Genomic DNA, 22,878 nt, shown 5'->3' with positions numbered 1-22,878 from the left:
GTAAACTGGTATACCAATATGTGCACCTGTTGTTTAACCACAAAACGGCTTATTGGTACATACTGGCGATATTATTTATCAATGGATAGCTTGGACTGTGAGGCGTTAAAATTGATTACGGAAGAGTTCTAGAATTTGGGAGTGATTGTAGCGTAGTGGTGTTAGGCAGACAATTTTGCTGGAATTATGGGTAGTTTAGACATTAGTTTGAAGATTTGCTAGTCGATCATTACCTTTCACATTGCAGATGTGGAAACTTGATACTCTTCTGAAAGTATCCTCTCGCAAAGGTTTAAAGGGACACATCCATCCCTGTTCTCAATGCTTAATGATTCCTTAGTGACAAACCTAATTGCATTTTGAGGCCATTCGAAATTGTAGTTGGATCTTTGAAGAAAAAATGAAGGGTCCTCGGGTGTAGCACCGCATTCAGGACAGTTGGGAGACTCGTCCAACTCGAAGCGATGCAAGTATTTCCTATAGCCACCGTGTCCCGTAAGGAACTGTGTCAGGTGGTAATTCAATTCTCCGTGCTTTCGGTCGCCCCATTTCTCGATACACGGGATCATTGTATGGGTCCACCAGCCCTTGTCGGAGTTATCCCACCGTTGTTGCCACTTGCCACACACAACTCTCTCCTGATGGCTTTTCGGAAATCCGCATTCACCTCGGCTGGATTTGCCTTCCGCTTTTCGTAGAGCCAGTGTGCCTCGCTTGCTAGAAGATCTATAGGGATCATTCCCACACTGCCTCCGTCGACGCCGTCCTGAATGCGCTGCACACCCTTAGCGCAATTGGCCGGTATACCGAACTTATCTTCCTCCGGTTGACAGCGTGGTTCAACGCTGCGCCCAGACAGGGGCCGCGTATAGCAGGATCGATCTAACCACTCCCGCGATGAGTAGCCTGCGACTATACTTCGGCCCTCCCACGTTAGGCATCATCCTTGCAAGGGATGAGCTGGCATTTGCTGCCTTCTCTCGCGCATAATCCAAGTGTCCCTTGAAACTCAGCTTGGCATCGATCATCACCCCCCGGTATTTGACAACCAATTTTGAAACGACCTCACGATTACCAACCTGGATGGTAACCGTGTTGTTCTTCCTACGGTTGGTAATGAGGACCGCCTCCGTCTTTTCGTCCGCCAGGTCTAGCTTGGCCATTCGTAACCATGACTTGATGGTATGAATGGCTTCATTTGCATAAAGCTCCTCGGTATGCTTTGCAATTGCAACTACCGTCAGGTCGTCCGCAAAACCAATCAGCGTTGTCTCCTCCGGCTCGCGTAGGCCAAGCATTCCGTTGTACATTAGGTTCCACAGCAGTAGTCCCAATACAGAACCTTGAGGCACACCTGCTGTCACAATGTACTCCTTCGGCCCGTCGTCCGTCTCATACCAGAGAAGTCTGTCCGAAAGGTAACTCTCAATTAGCTGAGTCAAGTAGCTAGGAGCACCCAGTTTGGCCAAAGCGCCTTTATTCCAGCCCCAGTTGGCTGAGTTAAAGGCATTTTTGACGTCCAGCGTCACCAGAGCACACCATTTACCCATGGCCATTGCATTTCGAGCGAATTCCACGACCTTTGCTACTGCATCGACCGTAGAACGAGCTCGCCGAAACCCATATTGCCGCTCTGAAAGACCACCCGCAATCTCGATGAACGGGAGCAGCCTGTTGTATATCACCCTCTCCAACATCTTCCCCATGGTGTCTAAGAGACAAATAGGCCGATATGAAGAGGGCACGCCGGGTTGTTTTTGGGGCTTCGATAGCAACATCAGCTTCTCCCTCTTCCACTGGGCGGGAAATATTCCTTCCGCCATGCACGATTCGAATGTGCTTGCGAACCACCTTGGTCTGGCCTTGACCGCCACCTTCAGAGCCTTGTTCGGAATTCCGTCCAATCCCGGAGCCTTGCTATCCCCAGTACGTCTGCAGATTTCCCGAAGTTCCTCTTTGGTAACACCAGGGTTCGAGAAGACGCCCTGCTGAGCTGCCAGTTGGGGTTCTCTTTCATCCTGCTTCTGCTGCGGGAAAAGGGTTGTGATTATTTGCAACAAGAGCCGTGGGCATGTCACTTGAGGTGATTTTTGCCCGCGGATCTTGTTCCTTACAACCTAGTAGGCTATGATTTTTAATTTAATTCATTTGTATGTTCTCTTATGATAAACTGTCGTTTGGGTGCAGAACACAAATGCCAGCAGATGAAAACCATAGCATAACAAGAATGAGTGTCATTAACATTTCAAAATCATACCCTCCGTACTAAAAAACTATTCCTGTACTTCCAAGCAGCGAAAATTATAATGAAGTCAGTATCATCTACACAATTTGTTACAAATTTAGGTTTCATGTGTGTAAAATGGTTGAACGTGTATATTTTAGTTAATCATAGCGGAAATTCCCAATACCTCTTCATATGGTGGTAAACCCCATCTAACTTCATCGCCATCCCTGTAATCCTCGCTATCGGTTCTTAAGCCACTAATTGAGTATCTATTTTTCCAGGTAAATTACTTAATAACATTATCGATTGTGTCGATAGAAAGAAAAGTAACTCAGATGACTCGAATAGACGGCAACCGGAACGAGAGCAAAAGAAACCCAAACAGCAGCTGGCGCGTACAGTCCGAAGGCTATTAAAGATATTCAGGTGCCAATTACAATGCATTTACCCATACAGCTCTTGGCGAAGCACTAGCGTTCCTTGCCATGCACAAGAGGCAAAATGTAGATTGCCCAGCTAGCTGCTGTTTGTAGGTCTCCTCGTTCATTCCGTCTTCATTTTTTCTTCTTTTACTTTAATGACAATCACCAATTATTACGTAAAATCATGTTTTCCTGTATCATTTTCATATGTTCGTGCCGCTTCTGTCCACTCATGCGTCCATTCATACCTGCAGAGCGACCAGCTCGCCAGGCTAGATAGACCAGTCAATTAAACTTTCATTCCACTCAGAAATGGCTCCACCTCTCTTCAATTATAATGGCTTGTTAATAGCAATAATATTCTCATTTGCCTATTTCAAAACCATTTAATACGCTTTACTACGTTACACATTCGTTCATGATCGCTTAATGATGATCGCAAAGTTTTTATCACTTATTGTTAGTGAAATAGAAAGTTAAAGCGCATTTCGTTTTGTGTTCCTATAAAAAAGGAGGAAGACCGAAGCGAAATTAATTTAGTGCTAATTAGATGGTTTGCCAAACAATCGTGCGAACCAGGAGGACATTGAACTTTTTGTTTAATAAATGAAAATGTGACCCACCATATTATGAATGAATTCGGGAAACTGGTTAATGCCTTAAAATGTGGGAATCCTATTGTCGGCGCACATCGGCCAGACTAGATTCTTGAGGTAATTTGGTCTCCCAATGCTAAAGAACTCACGATTTGAATAAAATCTTTTTTATGGCTGCTTATATCAACCGGTGACCTTTTTTATAAAAATCGATAATTTTTTTCTCTCTAATTGCTTTTCTGTTTCTTTATGAGGTTATAAACACAAAACCCATGGGAATTCTAGTTGAAGGTGCCATTCTTTGATAGCGCGAGTTGGAGGTGAGTGAACCCGATGATAGTCTTCCCTTCCAACGCAAGTGGAATTCATTGCTGCCCAGAATCTCCTAATAGCGCTTCTCGACTTCATTTCCGTCCTTCATGTTAGCATCTCTTAACATGAGGTGTATTTAGAAAATAGTCTTTCTTAGTTCCTTGCAAAGTATCTATATCTTTTCTATCAATAACAGTAATCAACAACCTCCATGAATATATTCAGTATCCCTAAGATATCTTGCCTCTTTTCAGAAAAGAGCTCCACAATTTTCAATTCAGATAACTCTCCACTACCCTTTCTGCCCTTTTTTAAGGTTTTGTGTAAAACAAAACCTTATTATCGGTTTGCAGTTTGTGTATGTGGAATCTAGGACACGCATGCCGGACTCTTATCGACTAAAACCTCCCATATTTGCTCCACACTCTCCCCGCGGGACCACCGTTCTGGGATTGCTTCGCGAGGCTGTTCACTCTAAGCGAGCTGCTATCGCTTTGCCTGGCGTTATTTGCAGTAGCTTCCCTTCTACGTCTCTGCCGCGCTTCTGCTGCTTTTAGCTGCTGGTAGATCCGTTTCACCATTGCAACTACCGCGTCCCATGCCCTATTTGATTGCATCATGTACCTTATCATATTGAGCTCTATTTCAAGCTTTCTTCTTGGCCAGGCGAAGAAAACGTGTTCTGTATTTCCGGCTGCGCCTTCACACGTAGGACAATCGGGCGATTCATCGAGACCGAACCTATAGAAGAACTGAGTCACATTATAACTCATCTCACCGTGGTTCCACGTAGTCCACACAATTTTTTTTTCAGGAGGTGGAAATCTTCAAAAGACACTGGTCTGGACACACCAGTGTGTGGGATATTTACCCACTAAAACCACCCTCGACTCCCTCCCTGCCCTGCGGAACCACTATAAGGTATTATATCACGGGGCGGAGTCAGCTCATTCTAGCTTAGTCAGCTTTCTTCTATACGCGGCGCACGTGACCGCGCTTTTCTCCTCTCCTCTGCCTTTCGCAGATCGCAGATCATGTAGTTGACCGCATCCCAATTTTCCTGATGTGCTACCATTTTTGGCACCAGATTTTTTGGTACCAGCACCTCTCCTAGAGTCTCCTCTAAATTCCTACTTTCTTCCACAAATCTGGGACAGTGGAAGAATACATGCTCTGGGTCCTCTGGTACTCCATCGCAATTTGGACAGCCGGGTGCGGTCTCCAATTTAAACCTGTGCAGGTATTGGCGATATCCTCCGTGCCCCGTGAGAAACTGGGTGAGATTATAATTAATCTCACCGTGTCGTCTCTCCGACCACTCCTCGATGGCAGGAATGAGCCTGTGAGTCCACCGACCCTTTCCTGAGCATTCCCACCGCTCTTGCCATCTCCTGCCTTGCCATCGTCCTGCGATAAGGGAGAGATTGGCTTCGCATTGCATATATTCGCCATCTCATTTGCCAAGATGTCAATCGGCATCATTCCAGAGATGACGAATGCTGCATCATCTGAGACAGTCCTGAAAGCAGAGCATACCCTCAGGGCTGTCCTCCTGTAGACTGCACTCAGTTTTTTAGTATTAACTGACATCCACAACGCCTCCCTCCAAACTGGGGTCATATAGAGCATGATTGAGGTTACCACCCTGGCTCGAGGTATGCCGTGGCCCTCCCACGTTCGGCATCATCCTCGCCAGGGACATACTAGCAGTGGATGATTTATCGCAAACATACTGTACGTGTTGCTTATAGCTGAGCTTCCTGTCTATCACCGCCCCAAGTATTTGATGGTGGCTTGGAAGTGATGATATGATTCCCGATTCTAACACAGGCGTAATTTCTCTTCCGGCGCTTAATGATAAGGAACGCTTCTGTTTTTTCCTCCGCAAGTACCAGAAGACCAGAAGTGTCCGGATAGCTGAGTGGTTAGAGCGCAAGGCTGTCGTACGGAAGGTGGCGGTTCAAATCTCGCTGGTGGCAGTGGAATTTGTATCGTGATTTGACGTCGGACACCAGTCGACTCAGCTGTGAATGAGTACCTGAGTCAAATCAGGGTAATAATCTCGGGCGAGCGCAATGCTGACCACATTGCCTCCTAGTGTACCGTTACGGTCTTGAATGAAGTGCTCTAACACACTTCAAGGCCCAGATCCAACATGGATTGTTGCGCCAACGATTATTATTATATTAAGTACCAGACCAGAGCTCTCTAGCCAACTTTTAACAGCACTGATTACCTCGCTAGAGTATAACTCAGCATCTTCGAGATGCTAACAACCAGCGCTATGTCGTCAGCGTAACCCATCACTGTGGCTTTCTCCGGAAGGGGAAGATTAAGTACATCGTTGTACATGATGTTTCACAGTAGCGAGCCCAATATGGAGCCCTGCGTGACACCCGCGGAAATAACGTACTCCTGGGATCCGTCGTCAGTGTCATACCAGAGACTCCTTTCAGTTAAATAACTATCGACGATAGCAGCAAGATAGGCGGGAATACAAACCTCCGCTAGGGATTTGCGTTCTAAATTCCAATTGGCCAAATTGAATGCATTTTTCACGTCCAGGGTTACTACCACACAATATTTGCTGGTACTACCCTTTCCGTGGATTGCATCTTCGGCCAAGCCAGTAACCAATTTGATGGCATTAATGGTTGATCTGGCTTTACGGAACCCATACTGTTGATCTGAAAGCCCGCCTTGGCTCTAAACAACCGGGAGTAATCTATTATAGATTACCCGCTCTAGTATTTTCCCCACAGTGTCCAAGAGACATATGGGTAGATATGAGGATGGTTCACCTGGAAGTTTACTAGGCTTAGGCAGAAGTACTAACTTCTGCCGCTTCCATGCGGATTTCACGGCAAGCTTAAGGGCCTTATTCGGTACTCCGTCCAGGCCCGGCGCTTTATTGTCCCCTATTCTACCGCAGATCTCCAGCAGCTCCTCTCTGGTGACTAGCGGAATTGCCGTCACATTCAGAGGTGGTTGGAATGTGTCGGTGCTCTCCTCTTGCTGGGGGAATAACCGCTGGATGATTTTCAGCAAGAGGGTGGGGCACGTGTTCTACGGAGATGAACAGCCTCTGAATCGTCCCATCACGATTCTGTAAGCACTCCCCCACGGGTTTATGTCCGCTTCTGAGCAGAGCTCCTTAAAGCATTTCCTCTTGCTACGCTAGATGGCGAGCTTGAGGGTTTTGCGGGCTGCCTTATAGGCGCACTCTTTCTGCCCCTGATCGACTCTACCTACCGTCCTCTGAGCCGCTCTTCTAGCTTGCAGCAGCAGGCTGATCGAACATGGGTCAGTTCATCATTCCACCAATAGTGTGGTCTTCTACTGGGGAACGAATACCTCCTAGGCGTGGACACGTCACATGCTTTGGCGATGCATTGAGCCAAATGGATGGCTCTTTCCGTAGAGGTGCCTGCTTTATCAGGTTGATCTAACCACACCTCTATGCAGGTCTGCTCATCCAAGGATTTTGCAGACCAGCTTGAAATTTTTTTCGAGTTAGGGCATGATGGCCCTTTGCCCCTCGACGCATATCTCAAAGAAGATTGCCTGCTGATCGCTGTGGGTGTAGCGTTCGCTGACGGACCAGGACATACCACGCGCCAGCGCAGAGCTAACAAAAGTCAGGTCTACAACCAAGCCTGATCCCCGTTTTCCCCCTTCGTTAGCCAAAACTATGTCCATCTGCACAAAAGCTTCTAATAAACTGCGCCCTCTAGCATTTGATTCTCTGCTACCCCACACAAACATTGAAGTCACCGATAATCACCTTTGGACTAGTTTATCACACATTTCCTCGAATTCAGACAGTGTCAAACTTGATGGGGTGTAACAGCTGTATACATATACACCACTTATTTTCACCCACACAAAGCTACTCACTGCCTGACTTGCAGTACATTGTATGGCCTGTCGACCGCAAGCTAATATCGCCGCTCCACCAGTCGAATCTGTGACCCATATGCGACCGTGACAGTTTCTATACGGTTCACGTATGATGACAATTTCCATCTCAGATTCGAATGTGGTCTGCTCAAGTAAATCCTGAGCGACTCTGCAATGAATGAGGTTTATTTGAATAAACCTCATTTTCTCATTACAGTTTGCGCTGGCTATATGTCGGTTATCCTGTTCCTATTTTACTTCGCACAATAGGCATTTGGGGTCCCTTTTGCACTCTCTGGCAATATGGCCTTTCTCCCCACACCTTCTATGATACATCGATCGGATCGCTCAATGCTGCTGGTGCATGCCTTCGCGAAGTGCCAAACATGAGGCATTTAAAGCACCTCTTTAGTGAAGTTTGTTCTCGTAAACGGCAGACAACCCATCCAATCCGCACCCTTCCGGCAGCCAACATCCGTTCCATCCGTTTTAGTACCACCTTAGGCTTTTCATAAGCCCACAATAGAGTTCTTTCAAATTGAGTTGCTCCTTCAGAGCAGTACAAATTTCTCCTTTCGATGTCACTTCATCAAGATCCTTAAATTGTATATAGATCTCATGTTTTTGGGCACGCACTGCGGCGAGTTTTTGACTTGAGTGCGAAAGTCATCAGTTTTGTCTACGGTGGATCTTTTCAGCTCGAACATGCGATCCCCTTTCTGAGTTCTTCGGATTCTATTCACATTTCCGTTCAGATCTTTTAGGTCAAGATCAGCTTTGGCCTTTTTGAGTATCTCCGCGTAGGACAGATTGCCCTTGCTGGAGATAAACGAGTTCGCACTTTTGCTTTTCGCTTTTTTGTTGGTAACTTTAGTCCATCCATCGTTTTCGTTCGTCTTCGGCTTCGCAGCGCTGATCGAGTTTCCTACATTCGCGGTACGCTTTCCTCCTTCTGAGCTATTGGTGCTGGTTTTCAGAATGTCCTGTCCGCCTTTTTTTCTCTTAGGCGCTTGCCGATTATTTAGATCTCCCTCTTTTTCACGTACTCTTTTATTTCGCCGTGATTCGATAAAAGTACGGTTAGGCGTCACTTGGGTCACTTGTGTTACTGTCTGCACAGCGGGGTTCGGTGTATCCTTATTATTCTTTTCCTCCATCTGCGATCTATTATAGAGGACTCTAATAGCCCTAACCATATTCTTTATGGCTTGGTACACGTTGTACTTGTTCTTGATAAACGCGGACAACTCAACTATTTCTGCCCCAAGCTGAGTGAAGGGTAATTCCTCCGGATCGGGACTCTGCTCCCTATAAGTCCCGGCAGGGTTACTCCTTTTATACACATCTTCATTTTTGGCGTTTATTGACCTTGCCTGTACTTTATCCTTCATTGGCATTGGTGGAGATCTCAAAGTTGACGAGCTTCTTTTGAATGGATCTCTTCCTTGTTCTTGGAGCACCTCCTGCTGTCGCTCATCTTGAACATATGCGGTAGGTGTTATCACGGTTTTTGTTGTCCAACGATCTGCCTTCAGTTCATCTTTGTTTGATCTTGAACACCTCCTTCTTCAGATTCAAATCACTTGTAACATTATATGCCAAGGTGGCTAAGTTATCCACCACCGAGGCACTGCGCTCGAAGGATATCGATGACCGGGAGCCCGCTTGCTCACGCCCAAAAGCCGTTGGTACTGGGATTCCGAACCCCTGCACCGTAAGTTTCCTGCTTCTCTCGTCTTCCATGATGATTTTACGTTCTAGGTATCCTTCCCAGAGCCATTTTGGTCCACGCAACAGAGATGAGCAAACACTAGTCCATGCACAGTCAGAAAAGAAAAGTGCATGAACACATATTTACACATCAATAGGTATGCCCCAATCCGCCAGCTGGGGTCGCGCTTGATGGGAGATCTGACCACTCCTCACAGGTCCATCTGTCAGTCTGTCTGTCACACGCACTTTTCTCAGAAACGGCTATACCGATTGGCACGAAATTTTGTGAGAAGGTGGGAACTGTGAATGCCCAGACATGTAGTGAGTGACACCCTTCTACGTTGAGATTTAGAGAGGGTCCCCCCATACATGTGAAAGGGGGGTGTAAAATTTTTTTCACCGAATATAGTCATGTCGGGTATCAAATGAAACCTCGAATCTCGATTAGTACTTTTCGAAGCCGGTCTTAGTTTTGAGATTTGTTAGAAAGGCGTGGGGTGGGAGCGGTCGAAAGTGATCATTTATTTAACGGGGAAATACACAAAACCTTTCGTACCTGAAGCGTTCAGCTTCCGGTTCCCTTGTTTTTTTGTTTTTTCCCTAAAATTTGCAAAAAGTATTGTACTCAAAATTATTTTATTATGACGTCATCCAGTCAGATGGTTTATTAATTTTGGGGACAATGATGAGGGTGTCATGCCTACTTAGAAATCTATTTCGAGTTTGCTTATTGCCGCTGTTACTTAATTCGTAGTTCACAGTAGTGTTCTTTTGCTTTTTAATCAATACTGACTCAAAGTATCGGATGTGAGAATTTTTGGGCCACCCCACCATAACCCATAACCGTTTAGCTGTGTTGGAGTCAATCTTCGTGTAGCGCAGTCAGCAGGGTTCTCTTGCGTCCCCACATGATGTCATTGTTCCGGTGTGCTGCTTGCATGAATTTCACTCACTCGATTCGCGACATAAGCCTCCCATCGAGCTGGATGGTCGCCTAACCAAGAGAGTACAATCGTTGAATCTGTCCAGTTGTGGGTGACAGTACTAGTCCAACTGACATCTGAGGCCTTAACTTGATTCATCAGTTTGACCAACAATACTGCGCTATTGAGCTCAAGCCGTAATATGGTTTGTACAGTAAGCGATGTTACTTTCGTTTCAACCGTTAGTAATCTAGCCTTGGGCTCCTCCGAGTGTTTAAGGATCCGAAAGTTGATCACAACAGCGGTAACCGTTCTCGATGCCTCACAAAATCTATGTAATTCGATTCGGTCCTTGAGGGTAATCCCAATCCATCTTGGCACCTCAATAACTCGGAGATTTGTAATTTCATTATTCATCATTAGGTCGCCGAAAAAAAAATCCCTTTGCAGGTACGTTACTGCATTCGGAAATCGATCTTGCTCGTTCATGGACTCGTATTTGTCGGTACATTTTTGCTACATCTCATGTTAGTACGACGTGATACAAACGCCATCGCAAAAGAAGTACGATGATCGAATCTTGTATGGCTGGTCCTGTCATCAACAAGTCATTCAAGGATTTCAAAGATGCAGTTTTTGTTGATGCATTGAAGACCACTCGCATCCGAGTCGTTGTGCTGGATTCCTTGATGACTGCATAATGTAGTAGATAATATGACGGTAAACCGACTTCATCCTTTGGTATTTTCTCTATGTGTCCGCAGTCTAGGTAACCTTGCGAGCATTCGTTCTACTCTCGAAGCAATTTTCGGTTTCTGAGCATCCTCTTCTTGTGCGCTTCGTATTTCAGAATCGCAGACTTACTCGATGGTGCCAAATTTGTCCTTGTGTCAGCTTTGGATGGGAGCTGCACTTCGAATCGTCCGTTTGGTGGTCGCTTGATAGTGCGTTTTACATTCCTCTTCTTCCTTACTAAGCATCCCTTTGGGAACTACCTCTTCCTGACTCCAGAATTATTCAAGTCTTTTGTCCGAATCGTTGGTATTTACAAAACTGATGCTAATATTGTTTTCTGGTGGGGCTGCTATCGGACCAGAGAGAATCCATCCCGTCTTCGTTTTTTGTGCTGTTGGAGTTCTGTGAATAATTCCGTCCAATAGAATATCTCCGTATATATCTGCTCCAAGGAGAACATCGATTCTGCCCTTAGTTCTGTAATTTGGATCAGTTAGGTCTGCGAGGGTCAGCCCAATGTCACCACCATTACGTATCGTCGGATAAGGAAGAGGCCTCGTGATTGTATCAATGATTTTTGCGGTGGTACCTATTTGACCATTTTTTCACGGTTATTGGTACTTCCTGGTTGCACTTCCAATTCACGTTCTCGTTTCAACCCCAATAAATTTACAGCGTATTCCGTAATGAAGGAATTCTGGGAGAATTGGTCTATTAGGGTGCGCAGTTTGATGATGTCGCCATTGACATTTCGCAGCTCAATTATTGCGGTTGCCAATAGCACGGTCCACATGTTTCCCCGATTCACGAGGTTGCTCTTAGACCGGTCAGAATGGTTCGGGTTTGACTTTTTCGGAGCTTCAGACTTGTCCATTGTCGTAGGATGCAGCATAGAATGGTGTTTCTTTCCGCAAGTTTTACACGCTGCCTTTGATGTGCATTGGTACACTCGATGCGCACGCATGTAGTTGAAGCACAAGTTGCTTGCTTTAACGACTTCTCTCCGTTTGTCTATGGTGTAGCCTTGGGACGTCGGGCACTCGTATAGGCTGTGACCTGATGGTATCAACCATTTTTTTGAAGGCTTCGGCATTTACCACAGTTTTCAGCTCCAAAACTGGCCAAAAGTGACTGAGCAATAATGCGCTTGTTGTCTAATCTCTTCGTCAAGAGATCCCAAGCTGCCAAATAGTTGGGATCCGACATATTAAGATGCCTAATTTGCTGAGACGCTTCTCCCTTTACTGATGCCCGAAGATACTATAGCTTCTGCACCCCGGATAGTTTCCTGTTGTCGTGGACACGAGATTTTAAGAGGACTCTGAACGAAACCCCAGCTGAGCAACTTCCATCAAAGGTTGGAACCTTAATCCGCTCCAGCCTGACCGCATCTGGTTCTACTGACGGTAAGGTCACATCTACTGAGTCGTTGGTGCGTCCCGCTCGCTTCCTGAACTTTGACAGCCTTTTCGCAAATTCGATGCTATGCACTTCGTGTTCGGCTTCGGCTTCGTCGTATACTTCTGCAAAAACTCCTTGGTTTGAGCCAAGTTCTGTTTGGCTGAAAGATGGTTGTCTTCAAATGTCTTCCATTTTCGATGGACTACTTCTAATTTCGTTTGTACTCCTCCAGATTGTGCTTCTGGAGGACGGTCATCGCCGAATCCGTTCAACTGCTGGTTGGTATCACGCTGCCCTCACGGTCAAAAAAATGGTTGCAAAATGACGTGATATCGTTTCCTTTTCAGTTTTTGTAATTTAGTTTGAAAAGAAGTTTCAATCTTATGCTGAGAAACACTAGAACTCCTCTCAAACACCGACTTGATTTGATATCTTTATAAATAAAAACTAAAATCATATCAACATTCGGATTCAGTAATCAATAGAACTGGTTATGTATCTATTTGTGTTATCTTCGGTCGCTGCACCCGAAGATGCATAGAGATACGTAAGTATGCAATCTTAACAGTGTCCTCCTAATTCCGCATTTCATCCGTTATTATTATTACACCTAACTGGTTAAACCTGTGCCAGATTTTAGATACTTCGAGTCAGTGTATTAAAATTTGCTATTTTAGTTGCTTATTAAGGCTGCAGTTGTAGGTTTTATGGTTTTAAATCATCACGATGAGATTCAGAGCAACCAGCGCCAAGTGGATCCTACTTCCTGATTGAGAGGGCGAGCAGTTTTACGGTGCCTTGACTCCAAACCTGTAATTGACTCCCTCGTTCACCTTGAATGATTTTTATGCTCGGAATTTTTGAATGTGAAAAGTAGTCAAGCAACATCTGATGTCGAAAAATCATAAACTCGCCCCCAATCACACAGAAGTGATGACAAAAGGAAAACATTTTTATTCAAATCAATTAATAGGACACACAGACATTTTTCACAACAATTATTCATCAATGCTCATTTGAAATTCAAATTCATTTTCATTTCACCATTTCAAGATCAATACTACATTTCAGTTTCAAAAGTTTTTTCATTTCGTCAGTAGAAAACCCAAACAAAATATTGTGTTACGTACGAGTATGCTATGCAAAAAAAAAGACGTAATCAAATGCTCTCTGTTGGCTTGATCAAATTAGCAAAAGCTGAAGATAATAAAATCTTCGCTCCACAAACAAGTTTTAATGTACGATATGCAAATATTACTTTCAGATTACCAAAGTGGTCCGAACAGTATAATGTTGCCGCAGCATCTTCTCCATCAAAATAGAGCAATTCTATTGGCTGTGGAAAGGACGCAACAAGCCATAACCACTAGAACAGCTACAAATCGAACAGCTAATGATACTTCCATTAACATAATATCCTCCTCAATGATTTTATCTCGAACGTCGTCGTCGCCGTCATCCTTGGAGCCATCTGCGAGGCCATCATCAGTCTTATCTTCATCGGAAGCGACAGCGACAACAGCAACGACATTGACTTCAACTTTTTCGCCCCCTTCAGCATCCTCATCCCCAATAATTACTGCTGCCAATATTAAATTGAGACCAGTCAATGCTAAACGTTTACAGTCTGTAGTTATTTTCCCCTCGTTGTCTTTAGACTCGGATGCAACGGTTTAGTTGTTGCAGAGTACGTAGTCTAGATAGACTTGTAGATTGCTTTTTCTTTTAAAAGTCCACTTATCTCTATGTCATTATGTCTTCCCTGAAGAGAATGCAAATCGCATTTACAGCATTCCACTGCATGCGGATGTGCAAATGATATATATATACAGGACAGGCATCACCAGAATGGTAACTTTTGTATTTGTTTATTTGATGGTTTGTGCGATGTTTGCCTTTAAAACCAACGGTCAACCCCTATTCCAGCATTATGAAACCAATCGCCAAAGTATCTATAGTTTTATTGATTGTCTTATTTAATATAAAAAAAAATTAATAGATATAAGGCTTTATATTGAAAGTAGTTAGTAGTCTGATATATTGTGGAGCACTAGCTACTCCCTTTTCGCAAATTTGTGAAAGTTCTAATTGATTTTGTTATGAGACAATGATGTCATTCGAAATTTTAGAAAGGCTTTTGACTAAAATACTTTTTATTTTGCATATACCGTATTTCGGATACCAACTATTTCTTTCTTCAGAATTTTCAGAAGATGGCACCCTGGAAAAGGGAATAGTTGGTTCCCGAAATACGGATTACGTAAAATAAAAAAATATGTAAGCTAAAAAGGGAAAGTACCTCTTTTTTTCAACATTTAAACCCTATCTAACTTCAACTATGATATCTTTCGAATTTACAGATGAGTCAATCTATTTGAAAGGATTCTTTTTCTTCAGCCTTTGTCCCGTTCACAAGCGGGGTCGGCTCGTCGTGAAGGGTTTCGCTATTTAGCTCTATCAAATGCCTGATCTGGATGCAATCTCGAGGGTTTTAAATCCCCATTCAGCGTATCAAGCCACCGTTGTTTCGACCTGCCTTTTGGCCGTTTACCATCGACTTCGATGGTAAGACCAATCTTGGCAAGTGAATTCTCGTTAACACGAATTGCGTGACCATACCATCGAAGTCGCCTCTCGCGCAATTTTTCCATGATCGGTGCAACCCTATAACGATCGCGAATAGTCTCATTTCGGATGTGATCAAAACATGTGACGCCACTAGTCCAACGCATCATCTTCGTCTCCATTACCGCAAGATGTCGTTCATTGTCTTTTATAGTCGACCAACACTCAGAATCATAGAGAGCGACAGGACGGACGACTTTGCGGTAAATTTTACATTTGAAATGTCAATACATCGATCACAAAGAAATCTATTTGAAAGTATTGTCATAAGAATACACGTATAAGTAGTCTATTGCCGTGCAGTCGAAAAAATATTCTGGAGGATACCTACCCAAAGCTATAATTTCACCATTAAGTAGGTAAACAAAAAGAAGCGTTCACACTTGTCGACCTCACATGCTCAATTGACGTTCCTTCACTGATGCGATCTTCTTGTAATCGACCTCCAGTTGGAAAGAAACGTAACTTCATGCCAAGCTCGGATAGTTTTTCTCCTTAAATTTGAAATATGAGTAACAGCTAGGATGGATGCCCCACAAGGGAATTACAAACAGGAGCAGGTTTTGGAAAAAAAATGTGTCCAATTAGCTTTCCGGGTTTTCAGCTCTCAGATCATTAAAAATTCAAGCTGGACTAATTTCTGCGTTGAAACTTTTCATATAGATCAAATTGAATCGGATAATGAGTTTTCAGAGACTTGGAGGGCTATTTCATAGTAGACATCAGAAGAGTTCCTTAAAGGGTTGAGACTCCAAATAAATCCCTTGAGGTATTTGAGACTTCAAATAAGTCCTGAATATTTGAATGTGTCTCTTTTTCTCTAATTCAAAAAAATTACCTACAATTTACCTCCTACTGACCTGACATTACTTATAAAGGGTGCTTTGGCAAATATGTTTTTAATTTGTGTTGATTTTGTTGTATATCTACACCTATCTTTTTGCTAAAAAGACAAAGCCTTCATTCAAACAAAATGTTCCCCCCGGTTTCTGATGCCCTTATGCGGAAGTAACGCACGTAATCCAGATGGTTACTGAATATCACATGGTGCTATTAATAAGGTTGTCTTAGCACCCTTTCCAGTGTCTAGTCTTGTTGCCTCTACCTCTAGCCGTTTTAGTCTTTTCAAACGTTTTTTTTTTGTTAATTTGAAAGGTTTTTTCAACGCGCATCGTAACCTCTAACATGTATATTCGATGTTTCTAGCGAAGAAAGTACAGAAATTCAATTATAAACTCCGTTTCTGTCACTAGTAAATCGGTTCAATGTCTGTCTGTCCGTCACACCCATTTACTCAGAAGCAGATGACTCCTATTGACCAGAAATTTGGTGAAAATCTGGGAACTACCTTCCCTACATCAGTGGAACGGAAACGGAATTTATAATTGAATTTCCACATTGCATTTGATTGGCATTGGTTTTGGTTTCTCTCTATTTATGCAGAGAAACCATTTCTCTTTCGCTTTAACAATTCTAGATAAAAATGTTATAATCTGTAGGGGCCTAATCTTCACTGGGAGGTTGGGCGCCTGTTTCTTATGAATTTCATGCAGTGTTTCCCGATATGTATTGTTTGGTCTCCTTACGCCGATTTGATCAACGAATATCACGAACTAGTAATGAGAGTGTAAATCATTTAGTCATCATGAAAACTCGATTCCTTCTTGTGCTTTCAGACAGTCCGATATTGAAAGCGGATAAAGGAAAAGTAGAGATCAGAGGCGAGATCTCTTATGATTTTTTTGTTTTGTTGGAAGCTGAGTCTCGATACACGACGTTGAGTGTAGATTCCGATTGGAGCTGGAGCAAAAATATGCTCCACTTATAAATATTTATTTTCTTGGGAATGCGTTTACCCAAGAGTGTTGGACTCTCGCAACGGTACGCCGTCGGACTACCAAATATACTCCTCCCCATCGTCAGAAGGCTAGCCTGGAACCGTTTATCACGTTACTTTGTGTTAGTCCCCGAGTTCCGCCTTGGGAAGCCTTCAAACCAGGGAAGTCCTTTCACCAACGGAGGGGAGTTGTTAGTTCAAGAAACCCCCTGCTATCCGACCGGTTCATCGGTTGAGCTCTATCTACTTAGCAACAAGAAGAACCTGAAGGTAATGCGCAACACGGCTCCATCAATCATCGTTCCTTAGCATGTCCTCGAAAATGATGTTTGGAAGGAGATCCCTTGCGTTTAAATAAAGGTATTGACAAATCCCATCCCACCTTCCACAAGTGTGATGGGCGTCGACCACAACCTCATTGCAAAACTCACAATCAGGAGATCCTGTTTTCCCAATCTTGTCCAGGTAACTTCCCTATACACTTAGGAGCGGGTAAAAAAAATAGTTCCGATTGAGGAGCGCACCTAAGTTGCCAATGAGCCGTGCAGTCCATCTGCTTCTAGTTTCATTTTGCCAAGAGAGTTGCCATTCATATAGAGTATGTTGCTGTTCTTCACGAGAAACCACCTAGCTTGGCCCTCCTCCCTTATGCTTATATATGACTTCCATCTCCTCATCTCCGCAACTATATTCTCCGGATTCACGCCGCCACTCAGCGCTTGGTTTAGATTCCTCCTCTCCCCTGCGAAACTTTGGCAGTGAAACATCACATGCTCTAGATTTTCTGGTATGCTATCGCATATAAGACAATTCGATGAGTCGTCCAACCCAAAACAATGCAGATACTGTTTGTAACAACTACCGTTTTCCGCGAGGAACTGAGTATTATGGTAGTTGGTTTCCCCTCTCTGTTGCCGCTCAAGGCACATCTCAATGTTGGGAATGAGCCAGTGCGTGTAGCGACCTTTCATAGACTCGTCCCATCTTCGTTGCTAGAAATCTTTCGACTCTGACTTTCCCGCATGCCTACATTCTGTGCGCCCTCTATGCGTCTTGCATGGTATGTTAGTTACATCGCAGTAGTTTAACGTGAGTGCCCGTCGTGTTGACTTAACTCCACGGTCTTTTTAAGATACGAATCGATTTTGCAACCACAATCAGAGCCCCGCTGAAACAAGCAGAATCATGCCATTCTATACTGAACGCATGAGTCAGTTTATTCATACTGGTGGATGCAAAACATACCTAAATCGTCATGCCCACTCCCACCACTACTGCCTCATCTGATGTGGTCCTAAAGGCGCTGCAAACTCTCAAGGCCATAAGTCGGTAAACCTAATTCACCTGCTTCTGCCTCTGAGAGTTTGCAAGCGTCTCTGCCCACACTAGCGACGCGTAAAGCAGAATGTATGGCATCATCCCGATTAGAAGCAACGTCCGACAGCGTTTCAGCACGGTTTTGATGGCACTGGCTACCTTTTGATAAGCACACTCTAAGTATTCTCTAAAGCTCAGTTTGACATCAATCATCCGTTCCGTACCAGAGAGACCTCTCTAAGAGATAGAAACACCTAAGTCAGCCAACGATGCTTTAATCCGGTTCCAGTTGGCGAAGTTGAATGCGTTTTTGACTTCCAATGCCAACACGGCACAGCAGTCGCCGGATATCAACCCATCTTTTGCCAGATTCGCCGCCATGCTTATTATATCCACAGTTGAGTGGGCGCGCTGACAACCGTACTGGCGCTCCGACAAGCAGTTTCAATAGAACTTAGATAGCCACGAAGTCTCCAATTAGTAACTCTGAAAGACATTTATGTGCAGTAGTGGTCAAAACTTTGGAAACTTCTCTGTGAAGAGAATCGAATGCTTGTAAAATTTTCAAATGGTAACACTTTATGGGTCGGAGTGGTTTTTGGTGTCACAAAATCTGTGCCATGGAGAATCCATAAAAAACAGAAGGAAAGGAGTACGGTGGATCTTTCCAAAGGAGGTAGATGCCCAACTAACTTAACAAAATCAATGCGCAGATCCTCGATTAACGCTGCGTACACATGTTCGAAAGGAGCTTCTGAATTTTACAATGTCAAATATCGACACCAGCGGCTCAGCGTTCTTTGGGGTTGTAATATAATTGATTTTTACTTATATGGCCTAATTATAATAACTTTTAGTACAAATGGACTAATGGGATGACGTCCTGATGGCCTTGGATGTCGAAGAAAAATATGAAAGAAAAAATTTGCGGAAACTCATATTGATCGATCAGTGGCTGTTTGGGGTCGCGTTTTGTGGAGCAACGAAAGCAAACTCCCCTTTCGGGAGTTGAAAGTGATCGTTAATTTAACGGGACCATTCTCAGAAAGTACCAAACCGAAAAATTTGAAAAAAATGAAGATGCTGCCACTGTATGGTGGCAAGGCTACGAAATACCTTCCATACCGATATCTCTTCAAATAAAGTTAATAATAGTAATAGCAAAGTTAAGTAATTGGCTGCAGAATCCCTCTTAAATTCATCCTAGCACCACGATATAGGCTATAATATAGAGCTTGATCCTACAAAGTTTGGTGGAAATCGCACTATTACTAACAAAACTATAATTATAAAAGTTGCCACTTCTTTGGAAATCCAAGATTTTGAATGTCAATATCACCCGAAAGTGAATATTCTCACATAATATATGCGTATAATACCTGTTACGTACTAATGGGAAAAATTCACACTCAAATGTCTTTATAAAAGAAATACACAAAATCTTTCATATCTGAAGCGTCCAGCTTCCGGTTTCCCGACTTGTTTTACATTGTTATTGTTGTAAACTGCTTCTAATACAAAAGTCTCCAAAGTTTTGACGGGTGGAAAAAATGGCAACTTTAGTTTTTTAACCGAAAGTTTTTTGTTTTTACTTTAAATTAACAGTAATCATATTAACTTTTAAAAGGATAAAATAAAGGCCAACTATAAAAAAAAATGTTAAAAAAAAAAGAAAAAGGAAAATTTTACAAGTGTTTGTTTCATGTCAAATGAAAGTTGCCAAAGTTTTGACCACTACAGTATATATATTTTGATTTGAATTTAAGAATGATACATGCTCCAAAATTGCCTGCTTATTTCACCTTGCAGGTTACGAATCTGCCTCTGGTACACTCAGACCTCTTAAGCCACTGATATTCCGATATCATCCTTGGAAATTATCCTTGCAATTACTATAGACGCAGCTAAGGAAGGTTTACCTGAGATACAATATCTTAGCGACTCCAATCCCAATGAGAACTCTTTTCCATCGTCAGAGTATTAAGCTTCTCCTCTGATAAAGCACTTCTTTGCAACTCGCTGACCATCTTGAACCTTATAAGATTTAGGTGGAGACTGTCCGGTCTTTCCTGAATAAGTATATTCGCTCCTGTCCTCTCGGTCTATGTAATTTCCACGATTTCGTGAGAAGTCTCGGTAGATTTTCTACCCGATGTGTCGACTTCTGGAGCCCTCAAGGAAGCTCTTTGGGTATACGTTTTGAAAATGGTCAGCATATTGTAGAGAATAAATGTAATTGATTGAGTACCCGGCTTAAGCCCTTTTTTTGAAATTGGAATATGCCTCTACAATGGGGAAATACCATATGAAGATAACTGCGTAGAAAAGTGATTCCAAATTTTGGAAAGTAATATTTATTAGATGTTTTCCAGAAAAAAACGTGTTTATATTCATTTGATCCTTGTATTGCTCAAACCAAATTTAGAAATATGATCCGTTCTCAAATGTTTGGCCGAAATATCCTCGTGATCTTATCCTCAGGTTCTTAGTATCCTTATCTCAAAGCATCACTTAAAGATGCTTAACTTATAAACTAGTAAATAGTCTATTGCTCACTGCTCAACCTCCAGTAATTACAATATCCATCTTTTTCTAAATCTCATTTTAGGCTCGGCTCCCCTAGGTAGCTACATTCCAATGAAAGCTCAAATCAATACACATTTCGAATTAGGTGTAACCCGAAGCCCCGACACAGATGATGAATTCCGCAAGCACAGCAACAATACAATTGCATCGAAGACGACGACAACAACAACAAATGGAAACTCATCAGATAACGAAACGACAGCGTTATTGAAAACTACCAACGCATCATGTAATTCAAATGGTGTCGATTACATACTAAACGGTAGCTCTGGATGTAATAACGATGAACCGGAAAGTCTTCAATATCTAAAGCCTGCAACTGACGATCTTACGGTCGCTTATAGTGAGGGAACTCAAAAGACCGATTTATTATATTAAATTATTATTGCTATTATCAGTGCATTGAAGAATTGATTATTTCTAATGTAATTCGATTATTATAGTTGTGTGAGTGTTGTTTTCGTTTTGATATTTTTCTAATGATTTTAGTTTGATGAAATCTGTAAAGAAAATAAAATGATTTTTCGCCCAAAAAAAACGAAAATTACTTTGATCGGCACCAATCACACTCTTGGAAAGAAAGGAGGAAATAGACCTACAAATTTACACCCCACACAACAATTTTTCCAAAAGAAAAGATTCGGATGTAAATTCTAGATTTTGTTTTGTTGAATTATTATTGTTTATTGCGTCTAATTTGTATATAATTTTTCACACAGAAACACTGCTACGGATCAGAAGAGCATTTATCAATTGTGAATTTATGATTCAAAGAATTATGGAGGAAATCAAAATTTGTAATATTTGAAAATGTTGAAAATGTCATTCCAGGAACAAAAAAGATAAAGACGAAGTCGAAGACAAAAGACATTTATTTATCGTCACTTTGTATTGAGAAGTTCACGTTCAGTCTTGTATATAAAACGAAAGAAACACGAAACAAGTACTTTCCTAAGTTTACTCCATATGAAGCCTCTTAGAAGGGGAAGGATTTTGCTTTCAAAGTCTAGTTTGGAATTTATTTCGCTTCTACTATCGATAACTACTATTACACTACGATATGAAAGGAAATAAAACCTATAAATATTATCATTCCTAAGTAAAATTATTCCATAGAGTTATACGTAGCAATTAATTATTCTTATGATAAATACTAAACAGAAACAATGCGATCTAGACCATGTTTATTTCTGCATTTGGTTTTTTTTTTATGATACGAGCGAAAGAAATTGATATGAAAATAAAATATTATTGTCGAAGCATTTTTTCTATTTTTCACGTTAATATTCAAGCCATAAATAAATTTTAAATGAATGAGTGAGCAGGAGAGAGTTGGACGAACACAATGAAAACGTAATAAACTGTTTTAAAACGAAGCGACTATCAAGTCAAAAAACAAACCTTTGATTGTTGGAAACAGAAACATATCTCCAGAAACATTAGAAGACTTCAGTAAAATCGAATTTTCTGTCAATTTAATCGAGTTATTCAATCTAATCTCTAGTGAGGAATATAATTTGTGTTCTATTGAATAACATGAATAACATGATGTCTAACGTTCCTTATAATTTTTATACGCAACTAAAAAAATATACATAGAAAGCAGGGAGACATTCCTTCGTGGAACATAGGACACTACCTCTTTTTTCTTGTTATAATTTTTTACCCAAATTTTAAGTGAGAATATGCTTCAGTTCTATAACAACATTCCTAATCCTGTCTAAGTGGATAGTTTACAACGAACGAGACAAGAAAAATAGAAGGACGAGAATTCAGAAAGAAAGATCTAAGCTGATTATGATATCGAACACTCCTCTGGAAATCTAAAGAATGAAACAAGTGATATCTGGTGAAACTACAAACAAAATTTTAATGAATTGAACAGAATGCTAAAGGTCCTCCATAAAGTCCGCTGTAAATTGGTAAGTTACACTTTGTTTTATGCTCGTTGCTAACGGATGATGAAAAACATCGTCACCATACAAGATCCTCTCCATTGTTCTTCTCCTGTACAACGTTAAACCGTCGTGAAAAATTATCAGCTACTAATACAGACTGAGCCAAAAGTCAAATTACTCGTGAACGATAAATGAAATATGAGAAGTTAATTTGTCTTTGCAGTACTCCCGAATGCAACCTGCCTTAATAAGGAACTCAAGACATCCCGGTTTTGCACCGAGGTCCACCAATTCGATATCCCTAAAAAACTGTCTGGCGTCCTGACCTACGCTCCATCTCAGGAAGCGTCTGCCTCGTCGCCAAGAGTTCGCAATTCTTCTTGCTA

General features: G+C 42.2%; 1 protein-coding gene across 3 annotated transcripts in view; it reads left to right on the top strand.

The window, feature by feature from the left end:
• Window positions 1-21,856, top strand: part of LOC119656002 (serine-rich adhesin for platelets) — a 201,701-nt gene extending 179,845 nt beyond the window's left edge. The window contains exons 5-6 of one of the 3 annotated variants that reach the window (XM_038062240.1): window positions 13,494-13,916; window positions 20,617-20,747. In XM_038062240.1, coding sequence (XP_037918168.1) covers window positions 13,494-13,906 — 413 coding nt within the window. In that variant the 3' untranslated portion in view covers window positions 13,907-13,916; window positions 20,617-20,747. Of the gene's footprint in view, window positions 1-2,508; window positions 2,654-13,493; window positions 13,917-20,616 lie in introns of those variants that run through there. The other 2 variants (XM_038062243.1, XM_038062242.1) reach the window with 2 other exon arrangements.
• Window positions 21,857-22,878: the final 1,022 nt, after the last annotated feature.

The sequence above is a fragment of the Hermetia illucens genome, chromosome 4, assembly GCF_905115235.1.
Source record: "Hermetia illucens chromosome 4, iHerIll2.2.curated.20191125, whole genome shotgun sequence".
In the NCBI taxonomy this organism is placed as follows: Eukaryota; Metazoa; Arthropoda; class Insecta; order Diptera; family Stratiomyidae; genus Hermetia; species Hermetia illucens.
Note: the sequence above shows the minus strand (reverse complement) of the source record. Positions and strands in the feature narration are given on the sequence as shown.